The 23,548-nt window shown below is 41.8% G+C and overlaps 1 protein-coding gene across 1 annotated transcript in view; it reads right to left on the reverse strand.

The window, feature by feature from the left end:
* gnai3 (guanine nucleotide binding protein (G protein), alpha inhibiting activity polypeptide 3) overlaps nucleotides 1-23,252 on the reverse strand; it is a 75,405-nt gene extending 52,153 nt beyond the window's left edge. Inside the window, exon 1 of the mRNA XM_084333748.1 lies at nucleotides 22,628-23,252. Within this exon, the coding sequence (XP_084189874.1) occupies nucleotides 22,628-22,745 (118 nt within the window). The 5' untranslated portion in view covers nucleotides 22,746-23,252. The remainder of the gene's footprint in view (nucleotides 1-22,627) is intronic.
* Nucleotides 23,253-23,548: the final 296 nt, after the last annotated feature.

Here is a 23,548-nt window from a genome sequence, read left to right on the forward strand (position 1 = left end):
CTAAATATATGCAATATATAATCTAATAATCCAATAATCTAAATCTAATATATAATATAAAAATGCTAAATGCATGGGTATTTTATTTTGTCTTTAATGTTAGCTTGCAAACTCATACTGTCTTGGTAAGCCTCATAATGAATTGTTTGGGGTAAAAAAGAAAAACATTGTGATGTGTATCGTGTATCGCCGAAAGGTCAGAAAATATCGTGATATCATATTTAGGCCATATCGCCCAGCCCTAGTTGGTTCATTATAAAAGATACAAACCTGACAACAAAAGCACTTAAATGTTAAATAAAAGGACCACAGTAATGAGGCAGGAGGAACATATTTTTTTGCACTATAATGGTAAAATTGTTATTTAAAAATGTGCCCCTAAAACATATTTTTTGCCCCTAAATTTCTAATTTAGGGGCAAGTGTGCCCCTAGTGAAAAAGCTTAGCGTACAGCCCTGCAACCAATGAAATTTTGATTGACAGTCGATTCTGCCAATTACGCCACACACCGCTTGCACCCGCCTCTGCTGTTACCACCAATCGGCAAGCGCATATACATTTTTTACTTCCGCTTTTGTCCGCCATTGATTTTGACGAGAGCTGAGCTCTACAACCAGGGCCGGACTGGGGAAATAATTCATACCGGGAGATATAGCGCGAAATATAGCCCCAATCAGGCCACTTTTTAAGCGGGGGGTCCCACCAGGAATTTTTTTGTTACAAAGACTTAATTTCCTGCATTCTGGTGAATTTTAGTGCATGTGAATCACAAACTAATGAGCCAACAATTGCTTAGTACAATGTACTGTTATGGACCTCAAATAAAACTGTTGTGGCACTAGCAATGCTACTCTCTCCACCTTCAAAAAGAAAAAAGCAAGAGCACAACATATTTTTCTATTTACTATTATAATACAGTTAACCACTCTCTCCTGTAAGGGCCTTTCTTTTTCTTTGTTTTATCCCTCTCTCCTCCACCCTTTCTCTTTCTTCCACTGTCCATCTTGACATCAACGTTAATTGACTTTCGCTCTACTGTATCTCTCCCGAGTCCCTCACTACCTGGCTCATTGCCTGGCTGTTATTCTGCATCTGAGTGCCGTCTGCCATTCCATTCGCCGCCTCCGCTGTCAATCAGTTGTATCGCCTGGTCCCACCTCCACCAATCACAAGCGGCAGCACGGCTCCATTGTGTGTGTGTGATCCGCGTGAGGGTGAGAGTCAGATAGTTCTCCAACTCTGTCGCAGACAGTGAAATCCTGGTTGTTCCCCACCCACCTAGGTTATCTAACTATCGCGCCGCGCCGCCGCCACAACTAGAAACAATGGCCTGGCAGAAAGAAAAAAATAATAATAATAAAAAAAATAAATTAATATATATATATATTTTTTTAATCTGTGCAGGCCAGGCCACCGGGAACACTCCCGGTGCTCCCGATGGCCAGTCCGGGCCTGTCTACAACAACAACAACGTTAGATCCCCACGGCGGCGCGGCCGACGTTTAGCTTTTGGCTCCGCAGGATGACTAAACGAGGCATAATAATTTTACTGCAACGAATGTTATAATAAAACAAAGCCTTTCTATACATGTGTCTGATTGAAAACTTTATTAACAGATTGCAGAATGGGTCAAACTCAGGGCTCTATGAGCAACGGAAGGAACTGAGCTAGTATGAACGAGTAATGCTTGCTACGTTCGGGTAAATAATATGTGATGTTATTGAACGTGTAACACTAACTATATAACGTTAATGCCACAAAACGAATGCATTTGTTAATCATAAGTAGTAACTTTGATGCAGTAGCTTGTGTGTGTGTGGGCCGGGGGCGGCGTTGTGCAGGTCGCGACGCGACTGAATTTTTTTTTGCCTTTTGACGCGACACAAATTGATGGATATTTATCGCTACTGCCATCGGCACATTCAAGCTTATCGGCCGATAGGCCGATTGCAGTCAACAAGGCACTTATCGGCCGATACCGATACCCGACCGATACATCGGTGCACCCCTAAAATTAATTAAGCTCTGGAAATCCAGCCCATTTCTACTCCAGTGCTCGAGTTTCCTCGTGAGCGCTTGTATTTTATCATTGAGCCACAGGATGGTTGTGTTTTCACCTTGTAGTGTGTGACAGATTAAGTCCATTCATTTTAGCAAATATGCAAGACAAATATGCTAGCCCTGTTATCCAGTCGGGATCGGAAAGGTGGGCAGCGAGCTGGGACGCATTCTGTCAGAAACAAGCGCGCCTCATCCCGCAGCTCAAACAGGTGTTGCGCGTGACTTGCATTATGTACATACCTGTCAACCAACCCTTGGGACTGTTAACCTACAAGACCATAGACTTCCATTACAACCACTTTTGACCCTACTGTAAGAGCCATGGTGCCTTGGCAGCCCGGGCGCCTGTAGCTGTTCCGCAACCGTTCCTACTTCCGGGGTAGGCCTGATTGGCCCCGACAGGCACGTGACCCGCCGCGGCCACGCCCCGCGGCAGCCCCAGGAGCAAGCGCGCTACTGCTGGAGTTCGCTTCGCCTTTCACATCGCTGCCGTTGGCGAAAGCAGACAAATGAATGACTAATTCGGTCAGAAATAACGTAACTAATAACGTTAGTAAGCACTGCTTATATGCTTATTATGTCTGCGGGGTACAGTAAACGCTTCTCCCGGTACATTCTGAAGAGCACACCGCTGTATGTTGGAGAACCAGCGGTACATTCTGAAGAGCACACCGCTGTATGTTGGAGAACCAGCGGTCTTCCTCACTCGAGTGAGACTAATATTTAAAGGCCTCTGCATGCTACAGAAACTTCAAAGCAACTGCACCACAACATCGACAAAGCAACGGTGTTGTAGACACTCTGCATTTATGCTTCTGCAACATCGACGCACAGCCTAGATAGATGATAGATAAAACTTCCCTTCTCAACCAACCCATTGATAACAAGCAGAAAAAGAAGCATAATTTTTACTTCCGATCGGTGGATTTCAAAATCAAAAAATAAAACAGCGACGTCTAAAAGCACCGTAAATACGTTTATTTTGTACATTATCTAATGTTAACACGAACCTAAACTAATCTAAAGTTAGTTTAGGTTCGTGTTAACGTTAGATAATGTACAAAATAAACATATTTACGGTGCTTTTAGACGTCGCTCTTTTATTTTGAAATTCCCCGACCGGAAGTATATGTGATGTATTCTGCTTGTGTAACTTCTGTGTTTGTTGTTGTCTGTGTAGATCGTCGGCAGCTCGAACTACCTGATATTAAATTAATTGATTGCTCTTTAACTTGTCCGTGTCCAGTCCTTTGTAAACAATGATGCATGTAATTATATCAACGTTACTGTGTGTTGTTGTAGCTATGTTAATAAATTCTGAATGGCATTAACGTTAGTTGGGTATGTCGCATTGAGCTGGCTGGCTACAACAAATTATCACAAGCTGGCAACGTAAAATATCAACACCAGCCATGGGAACACTGTTTACTAAATTGTGGAGGCTTTTAATCGTCAAGGTAAGATGATTTGAAGGCGTATGTTATGGAAGTCCCCTGCGGCTCCACTTTGTTGAAATGTACATAACTAGGGCTATAGGATAATTCGCGATTATTTTTTATTGGTTTATCATGACAATCCAATTACATAGTCCAACATATGTGTGAAATATAGGAAATATATGAATTGTCCCCTCCAATAATAATTATGTGGTATCAAGAGTAGTGTATCTACTCCCACTCTGTAATTCTAGTTTAGAAATACTCCTAAAAGCTTCATTTGCGTATTAAAATCATAAACATTTTCTACCGGGGGACGATGCCCCCGGACCCCCATACTCTGCGTCCCCCTCAAACTTGTCATGAGATCTGCAGCCCTGACCATCCCCCCTGTTTTTTTTTCACAACTCGAGTACTGAGTACAGGCATTTAATTTGTTGAAAAGACACTGGAGTCATAACTAGATAAACTCAGTTTTTCATACACAGCTGAACTTGCCATGAACCAATTCCATCATATAGAATTCTGTGTGTCTGTTTGCATCAAGACAACAACATGATGCAGCCTCGTGATGGATTTAACACGTTCACTACCACACTACCCTTTCAATGTGACAATACAGAAGGTTAACCCTTTCACTGCCACACGACAAAGGGTTAACCCTTTCACTACCACTGCAGGTTAACCTTTCACTACCACACTACAGACAGACTGTAGTGTGGTAGTGAAAGGGTTAACATTATGTAGTGTGGTAGTGAAAGGGTTAAATGGCTGTTGTTTGTGTGGAGGCAGAGTGAGTGATGCTGGCTGCTGTGTGATGCACCAGACCAGGGGTTTGGTGATGTGTGTGTGAGCCAGAGAAGTAGATTCTGCCTCAGAAATCACACCCTCCTCATTGGCTCATATTTATAGCACAGTGTGAGTGGGCCATAGGAAGAGACATGAACACCACTACCATGTGCGGAGGATTCCACAAACAGGGAGCTATAGCCAGTACAATGCTAGAGCCTGGAGCCTGAGAGATGCTGCTGCTAGGACAGCTGTAGCAGACCAGGACAGAGGACATCATGTGAGTTCCTGGATAGTAGCGGTGAGACAACCAGTGAAGTAGAAAGAAAGAGCTATGTAAGCCATTGTGATGAGATTAGATAGCATGGATACATACGTGACAAAGGGAAAGTTATTGAAGCTACTACAAGGATAATTTTCGACAAAATACATCATTGTCAGATTGGTTGTGATACCTTGGTATAATTACAGTAAACAAATGAGACCATTGTCCAAACTATTGGTAGACTAATGTCTTTTCCGTTTATTCCAGCCCCCAGCACAGGATTTGTTTTGATGAAAAAGAGGGTGAAGAGCCTTGTTAACCGTGAATGTAGAGTTATTTTTGTTGATGAAGCAAATTACGTTTGGAAAGGCCTCGTTTACACTGTAATGCCTTCAGCAGAACTCCTGTGTGTCTGACCCGGTCGCGTGTAGCTTTATGCCAAGCAAGCAGTGCAAAAATTTACCGTAGTGGCATGCAGTAATGCGCCTTTCATTTTCCGCCACCCAGCGCCCAGGTCGCGCGGAAATAGGCTGTCTATTGCCATTCTCTTTGACAAACTCTAACCTTAACCAGCTCCTTAACAACGCCTAAACTTAACCGTTCTAACCTTAACCAACTCCGAAACAATGCCTAACCTTAACCTTAACCTTAACCATGCCTAACCTTAACCATAGAAATTATATTGCCATTCTCTTTGACAAACTCTAACCTTAACCAGCTCCTTAACAGCGCCTAAACTTAACCGTTCTAACCTTAACCAACTCCGAAACAATGCCTAACCTTAAGCTTAACCTTAACCATGCCTAACCTTAACCGGCGAAAGAATACACGTTAAAAAAAAATCACGTTAAAAAATATTTTCGATGGGATTCGAACTCGCCAGCAAACAAGCCATAGGATCCACAGCCATGTGTCCTTGCCAATTGAGCTATTGCTAGATACTGAATAAGGGGCGGTGACTTATATATATTGTGTCGAACCAAGGCGGGATTTCATGCGCATGCGCGGGCACCTCGCGCGAGCACGCCGGCGCACGCACGCACCTGAGCGAGCACGCCGCCGCCGGTGCACGCACGGTAGCATTTGTCTGAAAAGAAGGGCGCTTTACCGCACTAGCGTGCGGTGACGAATGCGGAAGCATTTTTGCACTGCTTGCTTGGCATTAACGTACAGGCGACCCGGTCGCACGCAATATCAATACAAAATAGAGGATATCAATGGACTCGTCGTGGTCAATTGTCTTTCTTATCGGTCTCAACATGTTTCTGCAGTAATCCTGCCAAGCTATGGACATTGAATTTACAATGATATTATTGATGTCAAAATCCTCGTAGTGCCTTTAAAGCCTTTGAGAGTAAAAAACACCAGCAGATGTCCACATGAAGGACCTTCATCAGTATGAGAATCAGACAAACAGGAAAATGGTTGCTCACTGGCGTTAACCACTTGTTTTCCACTAGGGCAATCCCTGATATCATACTGTGCTGGGCAGTAGAGAGCACAGAGGGCACAAAAACACCATGCAGTCTAAGCAAACACAAGCCCACTCCAACCCTTTCTCTTGCCCAGGAAGCAGAACTGTGTACATTGACAGAAGGACAAAGAGGGCATCTCATTTGCCTAATTGGAATCTCACTTATGGGTTGCAATAGGGCTGTTGTGGTATGGTCTTCTCCACATTGCAGTATTGAGTGAGTCGACATGCAATAACAGTTTGCAGCATCACTGGAATAATTGTGTCAACTCTTGACTAAAATGTAAATTTTTATTGTCATTACATTATCTGTACACTCTAATGTTTCTCATATTAGTTATACCCATTCGCCCAAGGCATTTTGTTTGGCGTTTTTACTGTAGTACAGAAGTACACACCATTGGGGCGGCTAGGTGGCGCAGTGGGCAAGGCGCACGCCACCAACGCAGGAGATGCTGGGTTCGAGCCCAGCTCTCGGCGTTGCTACCAGCTTGGCTGGTCGTTCATACTAATACAATTGGCAGTATTAGGGGGTGGAAGCTGGTGGGTGGGGATCGGACGTTGTGGACAGCGACTCCTACAGGTCGGTTGGTGCGCCTGCGCAGTAGAATCAGGAAGCGACGAGGGTGGCGTGTCCCTCCCACGCAGACCCTCCCCGCTGAGAGATCGTGCTGTGCAGGTGAAAAGATGCGACGGCTGCCTCCTCGAGTACCGGAGGGGGACACGTGATGCAAGGCTTCGTCCACATTACAGCTGGCTTGTGGGAGGCATGGCCTAGCGTTCGAGACAGGGGAGGGTAGAATTGGACAATGCGAAATTGGGGACGGGAGAAAAATAGAAAAATGGGGAGAAAAAAGATAAAAAAAAGTACACACCATCCATCCAGGTCTGTATCATTAATTAATTCATAAAACCATAGATTTAAAGCTATTGGTTGTATGATAATACGGTTTCAGATTGGGCCTGCACACCATATTACTGGTAATGCTAATCTGCAAGAAATATATATATATATAAATAATATATACTGTATATTACAACAATTTTAAATTGTTATTGTTGCCGACCTAGTTCTGCATGACAAAACTTAAAATGGTAGCATCACGCTGGATTCAACCGGATAAAATGTGCCTGAAGGTATGGGTTCTTACTTATCTCTATGTGATTTATCTAGAGATATCTACAGCAAGAATTTTAGGTGTCAATGAAGCCAGCATTGCAATCTGGTTAGAAGTGGTGGAGAGAATAAAGGTTAGCATATGAATTGTAATCCTTGGTTAGAAACGAAATAATGGATGGATTATCCAAGGGGGGTCCTGAGGGGGGGGAAGAAGAGCAAGCAAGAGCATAATGTATGTATTGTATTGTATTGCAAGTATTATGTATATATCTCGTAAACTACATTTATATTGATTCAAATACTGGAATGTATAATCCTGTGATTTATTGTGGATATTTACTGTTATTGCTTGTGTGTCTAGTTTTATGTCATGTCAAAAGAAATATAAAGAAAATTTGTTCACAAAACTTAATGGCAAGACATTAATTTCCATAAGCATAAATCCATCTGGGGTTACTTTATACTGGCATGAGAACAGTTTGTTATGTACTGTACAGCACACATAGTGCAACCACACAATTACCAGCAGCAACTACAGCCCAGAGAAGACGGAGAAGAGTCACAGGTGGTGAGCTGGGCTATGCGTCGTCCCGGGCATAGATATAAAACGGTAGATGCAACATTGCGTCATAAATCATGGGATAACAGTCAGCCATCCTACCTTTTTGCCTGGGTATTGTTAACTGGTTAATTGCTGTACTAAAAGGATCAAAGATGAATCCACACGCCAGTAGGGGTGGGAATCACCAGTTTCATCACGATACGATATCGATTCTTTGGACAACGATACGATATTTTCCGATATCACAAAGTCTGCCACGATACGATTCGATTCAGGTGCCTGCGATCGATATGAGACGATATTATATGCCCATTTAACACAATCAGTAACATTTAAATCAACAAAAAAAAAGGCAATGGAAATATCATTTGACATTTTTATTTTTGATCTCTTCCAGACATTTAAATGAAAAACAATCGATTGTTTTTAATACAAATAGACCTCCTGTTCACTGTTTTTTTTTTTTTTTTTTTTTTTTTTATATTAACACTTTAATCGCCATGGGTTAAATTCTTAATATACCATCCTCCGCCAGCTCTATTTGTCTATGGAGAAGTTCCCCTTCTTTGCAGGGCTATACATTTTTAAATGCTATTGCTACATTGCCATTATTATGGCCCATTCAATGTCGTATATGTATTGTTCAGGGTGTAGCAACGTTAAACTTTTTCATTCACATATTCATACTAAAATATGGTCTAAAGTATAAGTATGTTTTTATCGTTTTCTGCAGCTTTCTTCAGAACGTGATTTATAGCCCTAAATGCATTATATTGATGATCAAATACAGTTTGGTAGGAATCTGTGCGAGATAAAAAGTTTCAACTGGACGTACTTCTAGAAGTTTCTACGCATCATCTGATGTTGACCGGATGGGCGGGGGATCGTTTATAATTCCGTGGGCAGCGTTAGATGATTCATCCAGAGTGGGTCATATGTTCATCAGATCAGTTAGTAGGGATGCCCCGATCGATCGGCCACCGATCGTTATCGGCCGATACTCAGTATAAATATGCAATCTGTGAATTCCGATAATGAGTCATATTCGCCGATCGCGGAAACCGATCAAGCGAAGCTCTCACTCGCTGTCTGTCTCAGACACACACGACCTGCAAACTGCCGCTGCTCCTCCTCCCTAGCCCCGCCCGCCCCGTGTAGAGTTTGTAAACAAAGAGGACTGAGAGGCGGCTCCTCTGCTCGAGTCTGTAGTGCATTCGACCTGCGCTAACGTTAGCTACCTAGCTATCGTTACTGTTTAAACAAAATTACCCAGTCAACTATTCACGTTTAGTAGGCATTGTCTAACGGTATTTAGCCGGCTAGCTACCGATAGCTCCTGATATCAACAAATGATCCAGAAAGTCTAGTAGTCCATGTTCATACCTCCGTTAGCTTGCGTTAGCTTGCGTTAGCTGACGTTAGTTTACTGTTCAAAACGAAATGTCCCATTGAACTAAAGTTCTGTCTTAACGTCATCTAGCCGGCTAGCAGTAGCTACAGATAGCTCTTGATATCAATGTCTTATAACATTGATTTAATGCGTATTCGAGCTGAGGGCTTGCTGAATGTGAAATGACCAAAGCACAGTAACGTTACCAATAGGGTCCCGCTGCAGCGCCGGAGAATCCTTTTTGGAGCTGGAGGCTACTAGAGTACACACAGACAGTGGAGCTGTTTGCAGATAGCGAGCATTTTGACTTGGTGCGTGGTGGCGATGTCTCGCAGATAATACAAGTACAAGTCTAATTATATAATATATATATTTTATAAAAAAGAAGAAAAAAAACTTTTTATATAAAATAATTTTTAATTTCTTTTTAATCAAAAACAATCGGTATCGGATCGGTATCGGCCGATATGGCTCACGACGATCGGTGATCGGTATCGGTGGCAAAAAACGTGATCGGGGCATCCCTATCAGTTAGTATAGAATACGTTAGAAAATAACGGTGAATCTTACCGTGGCTTCCTCGCGCCGCTGGCAGATGAGCGTGGAACAGATTTTTTTTCTATTATGGGATGTAGAAATGCCCGATCCATTTCCAGGTTGTATAATAGTATATGTCCAAATAACGTTGTTTATTGAGTTAGGGCGAGCGATCTATTATCCAGTGTTTCAAGATGGAGTCGCGGGAGCTATAGCGAGTGGCCGGACCACATTTGGATGAGTACTACCGGTTCAAAGGTAAATATCCGGTTGGCGATCTGCCGATCGGCCACCAGATGGCGCTCTTGAACCGCTAGAGAGTTGAGAGGAGATCAGCACTGTGTCTCCGGGCTCCGGAAAGGAAATATGATTTCGATGACAGATTTTTGAAATATTGACATCAAAGACGAGTTACGGCGTCTTCGGAAGAATGAGCATGGCTCGGAATGACGTGAAAACTCGTTTTCGGCGACCATAGTGTTAATATCCTATCACAGCACTGTATTTTGGCTGGAAAAGGCATATTGGGAGTCAGAAGGTGCAGTACCGGCCATATCCTGTTAGTGGGGCTATCTCGAGAATGCAGTAACCCCCTCTCCTTCCCAGTCCCTAGTGGACCTCTGCTGTTCTCTATATCAGCTTAGCTTAGTTAGCTCACGCTAACGCAACGTTAATTTCGGTATTTAACGCGACGTGGGCATAAAGGAATGGCGAGGATGGAAAGCATGTTAGATGCATTTTACCCCTTGTGGGGGAAAAAACAACAGGCACTTATTTCGGGCAAAATAGGCGGACTCTGAAGCAATGCTGTCTAACGTCTACACACGCTGAGCTGCGCTGAGCTACTGTTGTTGCAGCCGGGCGGATATGCTCACGAGGGGATTTTCAAAATAAGAGTATCGCAATATGAATCGATCTTTTTACGTTGCATCGATCCTATTTGATAATTGATAATAGATCGATATATCGATCTGGATCGATGTATCGTCCCACCCCTACACACCAGTATAGAATAGATGAGATATATATATTTATTTTTATTTTATTACATATGGGTCAACAGCATTGATCTGTTAGCTAAACAAAGAAGTTATAACCAGCAAATGCTTTAATGTTAGCTAAGCTAACTTACTGTAGCTCAAAGGTAATACATATATTACATACAGTAGGTATGTTTCTCTCTTGTGTTTCCGATTGTAATTGGCTGCCAATATAGGCTATAATACTGAATCAATTTAGGACAAACAAAGATTTTAAATTCGGGACGATCCACATTAATTTAGTTCCGGGACAATAGTGAAAAAAGTTAGTTAGAGCCTTGCTGGCAAGCTAGAACTTTAGCTACCATTTGATCAAATAAGCATGGACTCAGAATTGGAATGTGGTGATTGTTTCAAATAATAACTAAAGCTCAACTCGTATATATCGGTCAGACGATATTGGCATATCACTGATATATCGGTATCAGCATGTACGTTACCAATATCTCACCAGTTGATTAGCCATCTTTTATTGTCTCTAACGGAGTACTTTTTAAAGCTAGTGCGAATATATTGGTATGATATGAAAGGTGGCAGATATTGCTCCAAAAATCAAGATAATCTTTGAAGAGGGGGGGGGGGGTGGGGTAATGGCCATGGCAATTTTAAACACTTGACCACTCACCTGATTTAAAATGGGCTCATTGGGACCACATACTGTGCAGTAAGTCTCCTCTTTATATTCCCAATTGATCAGACCCAGTATCGGTCAGCCAACTCAAACTGTCTACTAGTTGAGCACAGAGAGAACTTATGTAACAAGCTTGACATAAAATAATTCCTCATATAACAACAATATCAGTCAGCTACATTAACTCATTCCCCGCCAACGACGATTATACACGTTATTGGCCGCCAATCGTTGAACGCCAACAACGAGTATACTCGTTATTTGATTGTTATTTCTTTATTCGATATTTCCATTCATTATCCATCTAGGGAGCCTGGTGTTATCATGGGGCTGAGTCTGAGATTGCTAAAGTGCAATACCGGCCGCATCCTACCAGGCGGCGGTATCAAGCACCATTTTAAACCTTGTGTAAAGCTGTGCGTTGATGAAATGCCTCCGGGCGCTCTTTTCTACTAACCTGAACCTAGGGCTTCACCCGATCGCATTGAATAGTTTTCAGGACCCAGATTCATTATGCTGTGGTGGGTTATGTCGTGGGCCAAATGGACATACGATCTACCAGATGGCAATCAAATAATTGGAATATTCTTTTTGGAATCCCACCGGCCACAGGTAAGAGCAATTTAACGTCAATTTCAGCTTGATTGTGCCTTGTTTTCATAGCCATCGCCCTGATCAGCGTATGTTGTTGTAATAACGAATGCCGTTATTGACAATCAATTAATCAGAAACTACCCCCCCCCCCTTTCATGCATTCATGATGGAACATAATACCTATCATATGCATTTGATTTTTTTATTGTAGCGTGTGTTGGGACGAAATGCCAATGGATTTAGTATAATACACGTTGCTGGCTATTACTAGCCTCCCAGGAATTACCATAGACCGCTCTAAAACCATACTTATATTCACCACGGTAGAAAAAAGGTAATGTATGGATGGAAAAATTATTTCTTTTTCACATATTGAACGATAGATACTCGATGTCAAATGGGCCATAGTATTGCATCCATAGCTATAATATAGAATATAGTTATTATAGCCCTGCAAACAAGGTGACGGAGTTGATAAAATCAATATATTACATTAATCCATTTCTGTGGTGTCAACCCAGCAAATTACATTGTCTTCATATTGCCCCCCCCCCCCCCCCCCCAATGAAAATGTTGCCAGTGTTTAATAGACTTGAGATACTTAGCAGATGTTTTTACAATACAATAAAAGGTTCAGACTGGTGTCCGAGAGAGAGATTTATGCCAGGACCGGGGCAGGCAGGGGAGGACAAAGTATAACGTATGACCCCTCTTCTAAACCTTCTCATTCACTAATTCTCTCATTCATGGTATTTTTGGCCAGGCATCAACCATGGCCTTCTGCCATTTCACAAAACCAACTCTACTCAAATCCATGTCAGATTCCAATTTGCAGTGTCATCCAAACCCCATCTAGAAGTACGGTCACAGAGTATAAGACTTTGAATCAAGCCTCATTTAACAAGAATGCTGAATGGAGATTCTGTGTGAATCCCTATTCGTGGTCAAATGGGAAGCGATTTTCATTGGAAGGGTGCTCCAGCCTTCCAGCGTTGTGGTTTTGCATTAAGAGAGGCTGCCAAGCTCCTCTTGTTTTCCCTATAACTCTCTTGTTCCAACACAGACAAGAAGAGGGCAGTGCCTGGAAAATTGCTTTTCCTTCTGCTCTGTGGTCTGACTTCAAAAAATGAATGTTTCCATTCAACAAGATTGTAGCCGGCATTGTACTGTTGCAATACATTTCTTATCGTCCTCCAATTAATCCTCATTAGCTGACGAGTTCCCTCCCATGGGATCCATCCGTACCATAGCCCAATAATTCAGTTAGATACCATAACAACGCTTATTCATGTACTACTGTATTTCAAGTTTCACAACAATCATTCCACTAAGGACTCACCTGCTAAATATAGCATGTTATCTTAGAAGCAAAACATCAAATGGTCTTATTGTACAAGTGTAGTAACAATGTAGTTGATTTGACATCAATGCAAACACCTTGGAAAAAGTGCCCCCCAAGCTGTGAGGCAGTCAATGATTCGAATGGCTCGGTAATAGCAGGGAATGCATTTCTTGGCTTGGCTTTGTCCAGACACATTTGACAGGTCATGGTATGCACCAATCACAACTGACAAAGCACCACCTTCATCCCATGATACATCTATCCCATGAGTGAAAAATGGTACCCTTCAGAGTGAAAATGCTGCTTCACATAATTGTTCACAATATAATATAGTTCAAACATAATGTCAGCCATACTCCATGTTAGTCTTAATTACCATATCAGAACCCAGTGAGTGTTAATTAATGGGAGATTCTGAAATGATTGGGCCTTATTCAATAAATGCTCTTACACACAAATGTGTTCTTAAACAGTTTGCTAGCCCTTAATTTTGTCTTACAAACAGGAAGCAATGCCCAACTACTGCTACCTCTTGTAACATTAATGTCTTTGCAAGCCTGGGTGATCGCCAGTTACAAGAGGTACACAATAGATGTGTAGGCATTAATGTGTTACAAAGAGCCATCAGTATTTTCCTGTAAGACTAAATTGAGGGCTAAAAAGGTCCTATAATGTGTAAAGACCATTTCATGAATGAGGCCCATTGTGTTCTGTGTTTACTACTACCACAGAGCAAAGCAACATGGTTGGCATTCTTGTGGAAGAGAGGTGTTACATGGTTATACAAATTTAGAACATGGTACATTAAAGAACTGTTAGCTCTTGATGCAAAGTGTGTAGTGTGTGAGAGAGCTTCTCGGGCGCAGCATACAGATTTTGTATGCAGGAAGTTGAAGGCCCTAAAGGGGAGGGCTTAGCCTCCCTTTCCTATAATGTCGCAGTGAATGTGTAATCTTGCGTAGCCAGTCCTCCGTTTCGTCAAGCTTCATGCTAGGTCTGGGGAACATCTTGTTGCAAGAATTGGGTTAACAAGAATGTGGAAATCCTGAGGCAGCCATTCAATTGGCTGAGAGTTTAAAAAATGCCCGTCTCGAAAAACAGCACCAGCACCAGGCACCGCTCTCATTGGTTTGTAGTACGGTAATCTTGCAGTGGGGAACTGTGTTAAGTACTGTATCATGGCTGCTTTCATTAATGGTGCCACTTAGTTCTCCTAATCTACTCCACAATAGACAGGTTTCTTGTTTATAAATATACTGTGTTGGAGCCAATCAGCAATAGGACCCACTGAATCACTTGACTGAGTTGCCCCCTACCTGCGTGAGCTGCGGCGCTAAAAAAAATACAACAGGCGCTATGGAGAAACCATGGCATGGCTGCGAGTGTCAGTCTTTCACCTTTTACATCTAGATTTGGCATGGATTGATTGTTTAGATCGCTAGCATGGCTAACAAATGCAAATATATTGTGGTCTGCCCCGCTGTTCTGACCAGGATTACGTTCGCTTTTGCCTCCTTGATGCACATGCACACTTGAGTCTGACCCATGTATACAAAGTTTCTAACACATCCTATTTTGCTATTAGCTAGCATTAACGCTAACATACTGCAAGCTACCAAAGATTTTAGCTAATGTCAGCTACCAAATTTTGCATTGATTGATTGATTGATTGAAAACTTTATTAACAGATTGCAGAATGGGTACAGTACAGTACAGCTCAATACATACAATTGTTAAGGGGATGCAGACCAGAGAAAGACTTTCGTCTTGTTTACATCAGGGTCCCCCATTTTCAAATCATCATAACATATATGACATACACGACATACAGATAGACAGTAGGGGTGGGACGATACAGGGGTGGGTGGGGGACACACACTGTACAACTGTACAAGCAAAACTGTACATTGGAATATTGACAACCATACATTAGGGGTGGGACGATACATCGATCCAGATCGATATATCGATCTATTATCAATAATCAAATAGGATCGATGCAACGTAAAAAGATCGATTCATATTGCGATACTCTTATTTTGAAAATCCCCTCGTGAGCATTTCCGCCCGGCCGGAACAACAAGCTCAGCGCAGCTCCGTGTGTAGACGTTAGATAGTATTGCTTCAGAGTCCGCCTATTTTGCCCAAAATAAGTGCCTGTTGTTTTTTCCCCACAAGGGGTTAAATGCATCTAACATGCTTTCCATCCTCTCCATTCCTTTATGCCCAATATGTCGCGTTAAATACCGAAATGAACGTTGCGTTAGCGTGAGCTAACTATGCTAAGCACTGCAGCTAACCATGAGAGGAGAGGAGAGAGGAGAGGGGACTTGGGAAAGAGCAAGGGTGGGGGCACTGGGCAGTCTACCTTTCTGTGGGGGACTGGGTTGCGTGAGGGGCATTCTGTGTGTGTGTGTGTGTTACTGAGGATGGACAGATAATGTTGATAGTTAAACATGAATACATAATATATGTATTCATGATCATCATGCAACATAAAACAATTGTAGGAAGTTTGGGAGAGGAAAGGGTTTTAGCTTGCGTGTTGTGAGTTCCAAAACATTTTACTTAAAGTTTAAAGCTCAATATATAAAAAGTTAACAGGAGGTCTATTTGTATTAAAAACAATAGATTGTTTTTCATTTAAATGTCTGGAAGAGCTCAAAAATAAAAACATCAATTGATATTTCCGTAGCCTTTTTTTAGTTGATCTAAATGTGACTGATTGTGTTAAATGGGCACATAATATCGCCTCATATCGATCGCAGGCACCTGAATCGAATCGTATCGTGGCAGACTTTGTGATATCGGGAAATATCGTATCGTTGTCCAAAGAATCGATATCGTATCGTATCGTGATGAAACTGGTGATTCCCACCCCTACCATACATGGTAATTTACTGTACATTGGAGGGGGTTGGGTTAGGACATTTACAGGGCCAGTTTCGAATTGCAGCCTCCCGTAGGTGTTCTTTGAGAGTGGTTTTGAAAGTGGGTAGTGATTCACATTACTTTACAGTTTTGGGTAGGGCGTTCCACATTGATGTGGCATAATTGCGAAACGTGTTTAGTCCCTTGTTTGAGCCGAATCTGGGTTTAACATGATTTGTGGAGCTCCCTCTGGTGTTGTGATCGTGGTATTCACTGACCTTTGGGAAGTATTTTGACATGTACATGGGTACCTTGGTCGTGTAGTGTATCTTGTAGACCAGGCCCATTGCAAGTTGCTGTACTCTGTCGTCTACTCTAAGCCATCCTAGGTTGTCAAAGTGGGCAGGGGTGAGGTGGGTTCTAGGAGTAAGGTCAAGCAGTAGTCTGAAAAAGTTTGTTTTGAGATGTTTGTAATTTAGTTTTTAGCGCCTTTGAGGTGCTTTGGTACCATGAGGTGCAAGCATAGTCGTAGTACCCTTGAATGAGTGCTCCTGCCAGAGTCTTCAGGGTATTCTTGTTTACCAGAGAGGAGATCCGGTACAAGAATCGAGTTTGTTGGTTGAATTTTTTTATTACATTGGATGCCATTTTGTCACAGGAAAGATTTGCCTCTAGGATGGATCCCAGGTAGATAACTTCATCTTTCCTTGTGACAATATTGTCACCCACTGTAACTGAGAAGCCGTCGGTCTTGCTGAGTTTGTTATATGAACCGAAGAGAATGGTAGTTTGTTATCAGCGAGCCATATGCCGATTTTGCCTAGTTCCGAGTGGGGATGGGAATTGATTAGATTTTATCAATACGATTCCATTATCGATTCTGCTTATCGGTCCGATTCTTTATCGATTCCCTTATCGATTCCTGATACATTTATAATTTAAATAAATAAATTGGAAATGCAACAGAACTAAGCTGGTTAGAATAACAACATGCAACTTGACATTTCTGATTGTAATTTATCATTTATTGTTGAGCCCCCATGTCAGAAAAATACAAAAACTGTAAAAAATAAATTAACTATACACTTAAATAAAATAATGGCATCGATAAGAGGAATCTATAGTCACGGAGGCATGCGATTCCAGGAATCGGACAATTAGGAACCGGTTCCCAATCGATTCCGATTCTCGATTCCCATCCCTAGTTCCGAGCTGAGGGTTTTTTCAACCTGTAACTTGTTCTTGTCAGATACCAGCAGGGCTAAGTCGTCCGCAAACAGGAACAAGTTGCAGTCACAAGCTGACGACATGTAATTTGCATAAATTAGGAACAGTAGCGGTCCTAGTATGCTTCCTTGTGGAACACCACAGCTCACTGTGAGGGGGGGGGGGGGGGGGGGGGGTAGGGTACCGTTTACCTCCACCATCTGTTCTCTCCCCTCCAGGTAGGATTGCATCCAGCTCACTGATAGACTATCAAAACCAATTGCTTTTAGCTTGTCAATCAGAATGGTGTGATTGACAGTGTCGAAGGCCTTTTGTAGGTCCAGCATGACCATGCCGCAGTATTTGCCCGCCTCCACCTCTTGTTTGATGTGGACGTTTAAATAGAGAAGGCATGCGTCAGTGGAGTGGGATGTTCTGAAGCCAGATTGGAATTTGTAGATTAGATTTTTTCCCGCTAGGTACTTTTCGACCTGTTCGTATAAAAAAATTTCCATGACTTTCGAGATGGAGGTAAGGATATAAACAGGGCGGTAGTTGCCTGGGTCTAATTTGCTGCCCTTTTTGTGCAGGGGTGTTACTCTCGCAATTTTGAAGTCCTTGGGGACGTGTCCCTGTTTTATGGAGAGGTTTATTATGTGTGTGATGACTGGGGTGATGGCGGCTGCTGAGTCTCTCTGGACCAGTTCATTGGCGTCAGGTTTGGAGAGGGATGGCTTTAGCCTGGCTATGTTTTTGAGGTGGAAGGAGGTTTTTCAGGTATTTTTTTATATTGAAATGAGTGTGTGGAATAAAATTTGAAACCAAGATTAGTGACAACAGAGGACGTAGTGATGGGTTGACCGTTGATGGTGGGACATAATGCTGTTGGCCTCGGAGAGTTGCTTGGGTGTGCCAATGAGAATAGCCTCTTTCAAAAATGAAAGTCAAGACAGATCACTAGGGTTTAGTACCGTTTATCTTCTGAGTTAGTTATACTTAGCATCCAGCCCTATGAGAGCAATCCTTTGAACCCCCGCTCTATCAATGAAAACCTTTATTTATTCTCAAAAAGATAATTGAGGTCACCGGTCAACTAGGGATGGGTACCGAATTCGGTACTTTTGAGGTACCGAACCGAAACACGTCGGTACTACCGAGTATCGAATCAAGTGAGAAACCAAAAAAAAAAAAAAAAAAAAAAAAAAAAAAAATTCGTTATTAATTTTTTTTTTACTTTTTTTTTTCCATGTCAACGTTCACACGCACAATATATGCTTACCTAGGATTTGACTTGATTCAACAACAAAGCAGTCGGAGCAATGACAAGCCGAAAACTGTCGAAATTGTAGTTATTTGAAGTTTGGATTTTTTTTTTACGACTGAGGTAGGTAAATAAAATTTCTTGAGACTAAAGTACCGAAAAAAGGTACCGTTGGGTACCGGTATCGATTCACAGGTACCGGTACCAGTACCGGTTCAAATGTGAAAGGTACCCATCCCTACCGGTCACCCTCATTTTCAATGTCATTGAGACTTTACAGACATTTCAATGGACACATTATTTTCTACAATATAACAATAAATATGAATAACTATCTATATATAGACATCACAAACGCCAAATAATAGGATGGAGTTGGTGGCATTTTTCCCTCAGTCATAGGCCTGTGAGCCTCATTCTCATGATTCATACTGACATCCACAAGATAGTCTCATATTACTATCTCATACAGCTAAAGGTGTTTCTGAGTTTGTCAGATTAGGTTATGTTATGTTCCACATGGTTTGTTGCTTCCAGTCAGGGCCGGATTAACGACCGGGCCGCGGCCCGTGGGCCTCGAGTGATGAGGGGCCTCAAAAAAAAAAAAAAAAATTAAACTTTATTTTTTATTTTGTATTTTTTATTTTTTTGGAGGCCCCTCGTCACTAGAGGCCCCAATTTTATTTTTATTTTTTTTTAACTTTAATTTTTTATTTTTTGAGGCCACTCGTCACTAGAGGCCTTTTGGAGGCCCCTTGTCACAAGAGGCCCCACATTTCTTTTAATTTTTTTTTAACTTTTATTTTAAATTTTTTTGGATGCCGCTCGTCACTCGAGGTCTTTTGGAGGCCCCTCGTCATTAGAGGCCCCAAATTATTATAATTTTTTTTTTTACTTTTATTTTCTTTTCTTTTGGAGGCCCCTCGTCACTAGAGGCCCCAAATATTTGTTTATTTTTTTTTTTACTTTGATTTTAAACATTTTTGGAGGCCCCTCGTCACTAGAGGCCCCACATTTTATTTTATTTTTCTTTCTTATTTTGGAGATCGATGTCATACTGTGACACTGAATGATTGGCACTGACTGACGCTCTCTGATTGGCCACTGACATGTTTGCCCAATCGCGTGACGAGCTGTGTCTTTGCCCATTTCCTCGTCAAACAGCCTGCAAACTACCTGGCGTTATATCGCCATGCTCTAAGACAAACTCTAACCTTAACCAACTTCGAATGAGTGCCAAAGCTTAACCGTCGAAAGAACTTGCCGTCAGCCCGTCACGCTCTAAGACAAACTCTAACCTTAACCAACTTCGAAAGAGTGCCTAAGCTTAACCAGTGTAGAAACAGGCATCGGCCAATCAGAGAGCGTCTTGCCAGAAATGCGGCTAGGTTTAGAAATAACGTGACTAGGGGCCTCCACACTACACACTAGTACTAGTACTAAATACCTATATGTCCCTATGCCATAAATGTCATGTATGTTGTGTATGTCATAAATGTCTATATGAATTGAAAATGGGGGACCCTGATGTAAACAAGACAAACGTCTTTCTCTGGTCTGCATCCCCTGCCTTAACAATTGTGTGTATTGAGCCGTACTGTATTGTACCCATTCTGCAATCTGTTAAATAAAGTTTTCATTCATTCATTCAGTAAAAAAAATAAAAGAGATACGAAAATTTGAAATATAGGCCTCTCTCTTATACATGCCTCCTCCTAATACAAGCCTGGTATCCACTACAGTTGAAACAAATACAAGCCGGGGTTACTATTAGAGGAATTACGGTATTCTATATATTTTTTAAAGTGACATATAAAAACGCCACTGTGCGTGCGTGCACGTGTGTGGGGGGGGGCCTCCACAAGAAACTGGCCCAGGGGCCTCTGAAGTCTTAATCTGGCCTTGCTTCCAGTACATGCCACGTGTCAAACACACAAGCAGGCAAAATCCCTGCCTCCTGCGCCATAATTCACCAAAGGAATCTGTAGGGTTTTAATAAATCATGATATTGAAATGCCTTGTCTGCATAGCTTTCAAATAGCCTGCCATCAGACTCTTGTTAATACAAGAGTCTTGAGTATGAGACTATCGTTGGTGAAAATGCCATCTCAGACGTCATGCCATTGGTCTCCCCACAATACTCGAGTATTATTATAGCCTGGTGGTAGCCAGATACCACGTTCCTCTCTAATCAATACAGGCTAATGCATTTTAAACCACTACGTGACCACTTACACTGCCTTGTGGATTAGGCTATTGTCATACTGGATGACACAGCTCCCATTGAAAAATAAATACCTCTGAGGGATGGATGGACTAAAACCAATGTACTTTTACACCTGACCAGAGCCAGCAGCACCCCTCACTGTGTGGGACACAGGTGAAAATATTATTTTGTCCGGAGTCTCCGGACTATGTGTGTTTGTGATAGGTGGACAAATAGAGAGTGAAATGTTGTTTCCATTTTTCATTGTGTTGAAATCCCATAGCATTACAGGACTAGATGATGTTATTAGCATGATACGCTACTGCTATTGTCTGCAGTAATGCTGTTTTTCACCCATATGTGGCAAAGATTGAGCATTGTTTAGCCTAAACATAAATATGCAATAAGAGGGGTTTTTATTAATCAAATTTGGATTTGTTTCTTTCCTGATGTGCTGAAGTTCCCATTTGTTTCAGGTGCCTAGTAAGTAGATTAAAAGACTGGTTCACCTCTGGCAGGTGGCTGATCTCATTACTTGTAATGTCAGCAAAGATCACACAGAGGTGCCTGCCAACAGACTGGGGGCATTAAGATGGCAGCCTCCACGATATATGTCATCTTAGCTTGTACCACTGTGCAACAACCCACACCCAACATATGTGGCAACTTCCTAGTGATCCCCAGGACCAGGCTAAAAACAAGGGGTGATCGAGCCTTCGAGGTGACAGCACCAAGGCTCTGGAACGCTCTCCCCCTGGACCTGCGAACTGCCCCCTCTGAGAACTCTTTTAAAAAACAACTAAAAACACATTTGTTCAGGCAGGCTTTTAATCACACATAGGCGCCTTTTTCTGTTCTATAGTGTTGTTTTAATTTGTTTTAATGAGTGACTCATGATTTTATCCAAATTCTTTTATTCTACTTTTTCTATCTGGTTTCACTGTTTTTAACTGCTGTTTGTCTGTTGTCATTTATTTCTGATTTTGTTTTTATTGTGTTTTTATATTAAGCTGTAGTGTAAAGCACCCTGTGCATTCGTGCTGTGAAGGGTGCTCTATAAATAAAGGTCATTCATTCATTCATCAACTTGTGGATGTACCTGTATAGACGTTTGTATGCTTTTCAGAATAAAGCTTCAGGACAGGTCAGGGTTTTCAACCCAGAGGCCTACTATCTCTATATGCACCTGGTCAATGCATTATTTCACTGCCATATAATTAATACACGTACTGTGACGTACAAATATGCAGGTGGGTTAATACATGGGTATGAACTTTGTTTTTCTTTTTTGAACAGGTTATTGAATGTGCTGGACATTATATGTATGCATAATGCCTGTAAACAAAACAAAACAAAACAAAAAAAGAAAGCGCATTTGGAAATAGAGTAACATTGCGTAAAAAACAAGTGTTTTTTGTTTGATGTAATGACAAGGTTGCATAGTTGAAAGTGAGAAGGCGACAACCCCTAACACCGTAGCCTACTAAATGTATCGGGGCTTTAACAAAAAGTAATGTTCACCTACATCCACACAAGTAGTCCTTGAGTTAGTTGAGAAATTATATTCTTTAGGAGCCTAAAACCAAATATAGGTGGAGAAGGGGATGGTACGTGCGGGGACTATAGAAGCAGTGATTTACAGTATGTAAATTGCATTAACAGGAATTGTATCTCTTCAAATGGGCTATAGCCTATAGTATAGATATATATTGCAGGACTCCAAAACTAAGTCAGCTAACCGGTAACAGCAAAGCATGTCAATCATTTTACAATAAACAAGTTGACACATTGCAAATCATGCCCATTTAGAAATCCACACAAATAACGCTTAACGTTCTTACCAAGTAAGAGCAGTTTCACTTCTCTGGAGGCTTTCTCCCCATCTTCCCGTAGGTTTTTATCGATCATTTTACTCCTCTCCACCGCAGCTTTGTCCTCGGTGCTTATCGTGCAACCCATGTTTAATAACTACTGTCTGTCACTTCTCGTTTCGGCAGAACTGCTCATTAAGTTGACGAAATAAATCGCTTCACTCGGTGCGTTAAGTTCCCCAGCAGCCAGAGACTGGATCGGGAAAGGAAAAGGCGTTGGCACTAACGCTCGTCTCGCCAACTAGCCCCACATGGGAGTTGATGGTAATCTCACGCAACTAGAGTAGCCTGCTGTAGTGTCGAGTTGATCAATTTGGGTTCGCAGCCTAAATGACTTCCTTTATAATGGTGATTTTTTTTTACTGTTCTATCCAACTTATCCGTAGTTGTCGAGTCGTACTAGACACACACAGCCAAACGCCTAGACATCTTTCTAAAAGAAAGAATGCTGCATAAATAATGCTTATAATACAAATAAACGCAGAAAAAGAGGGCACGCTTTTTTGGCTGAGATATTTAAATTAGCGCTGTTTACAACCTTTATCTAACGTGTTCAGTTAAAAACTATTGCATGGCACCCAAGTAAAATATCTCGATATTTTTTTGTATCAACCAGGTTGCTGTTGCGCAGTCGCGCGCTATGTACAGCTGAGCCAAATGCACGAGAAGGAAAAACTGCATTGAAAAGAAAAATTGATGTTTCGGGGCTCGAGGGGAAATGTAGTCTCTTCTACATCAGAAACACCAAGCATGTTCATTGTCGCGCAGAAACATGTAGGGAAGTCGGCTTAGGTTGAGTTATTCGATCCCCCCAACTGTTAGTTAATTGACTAATTTCCGGTAAATTGATTAAAGATGCAAACATGGGTACTTGTTCTCATTAGTATGTTC

Source organism: Notolepis coatsorum, assembly GCF_963971535.1.
Source record: "Notolepis coatsorum genome assembly, chromosome: 17".
Lineage (NCBI taxonomy): Eukaryota > Metazoa > Chordata > Actinopteri > Aulopiformes > Paralepididae > Notolepis > Notolepis coatsorum.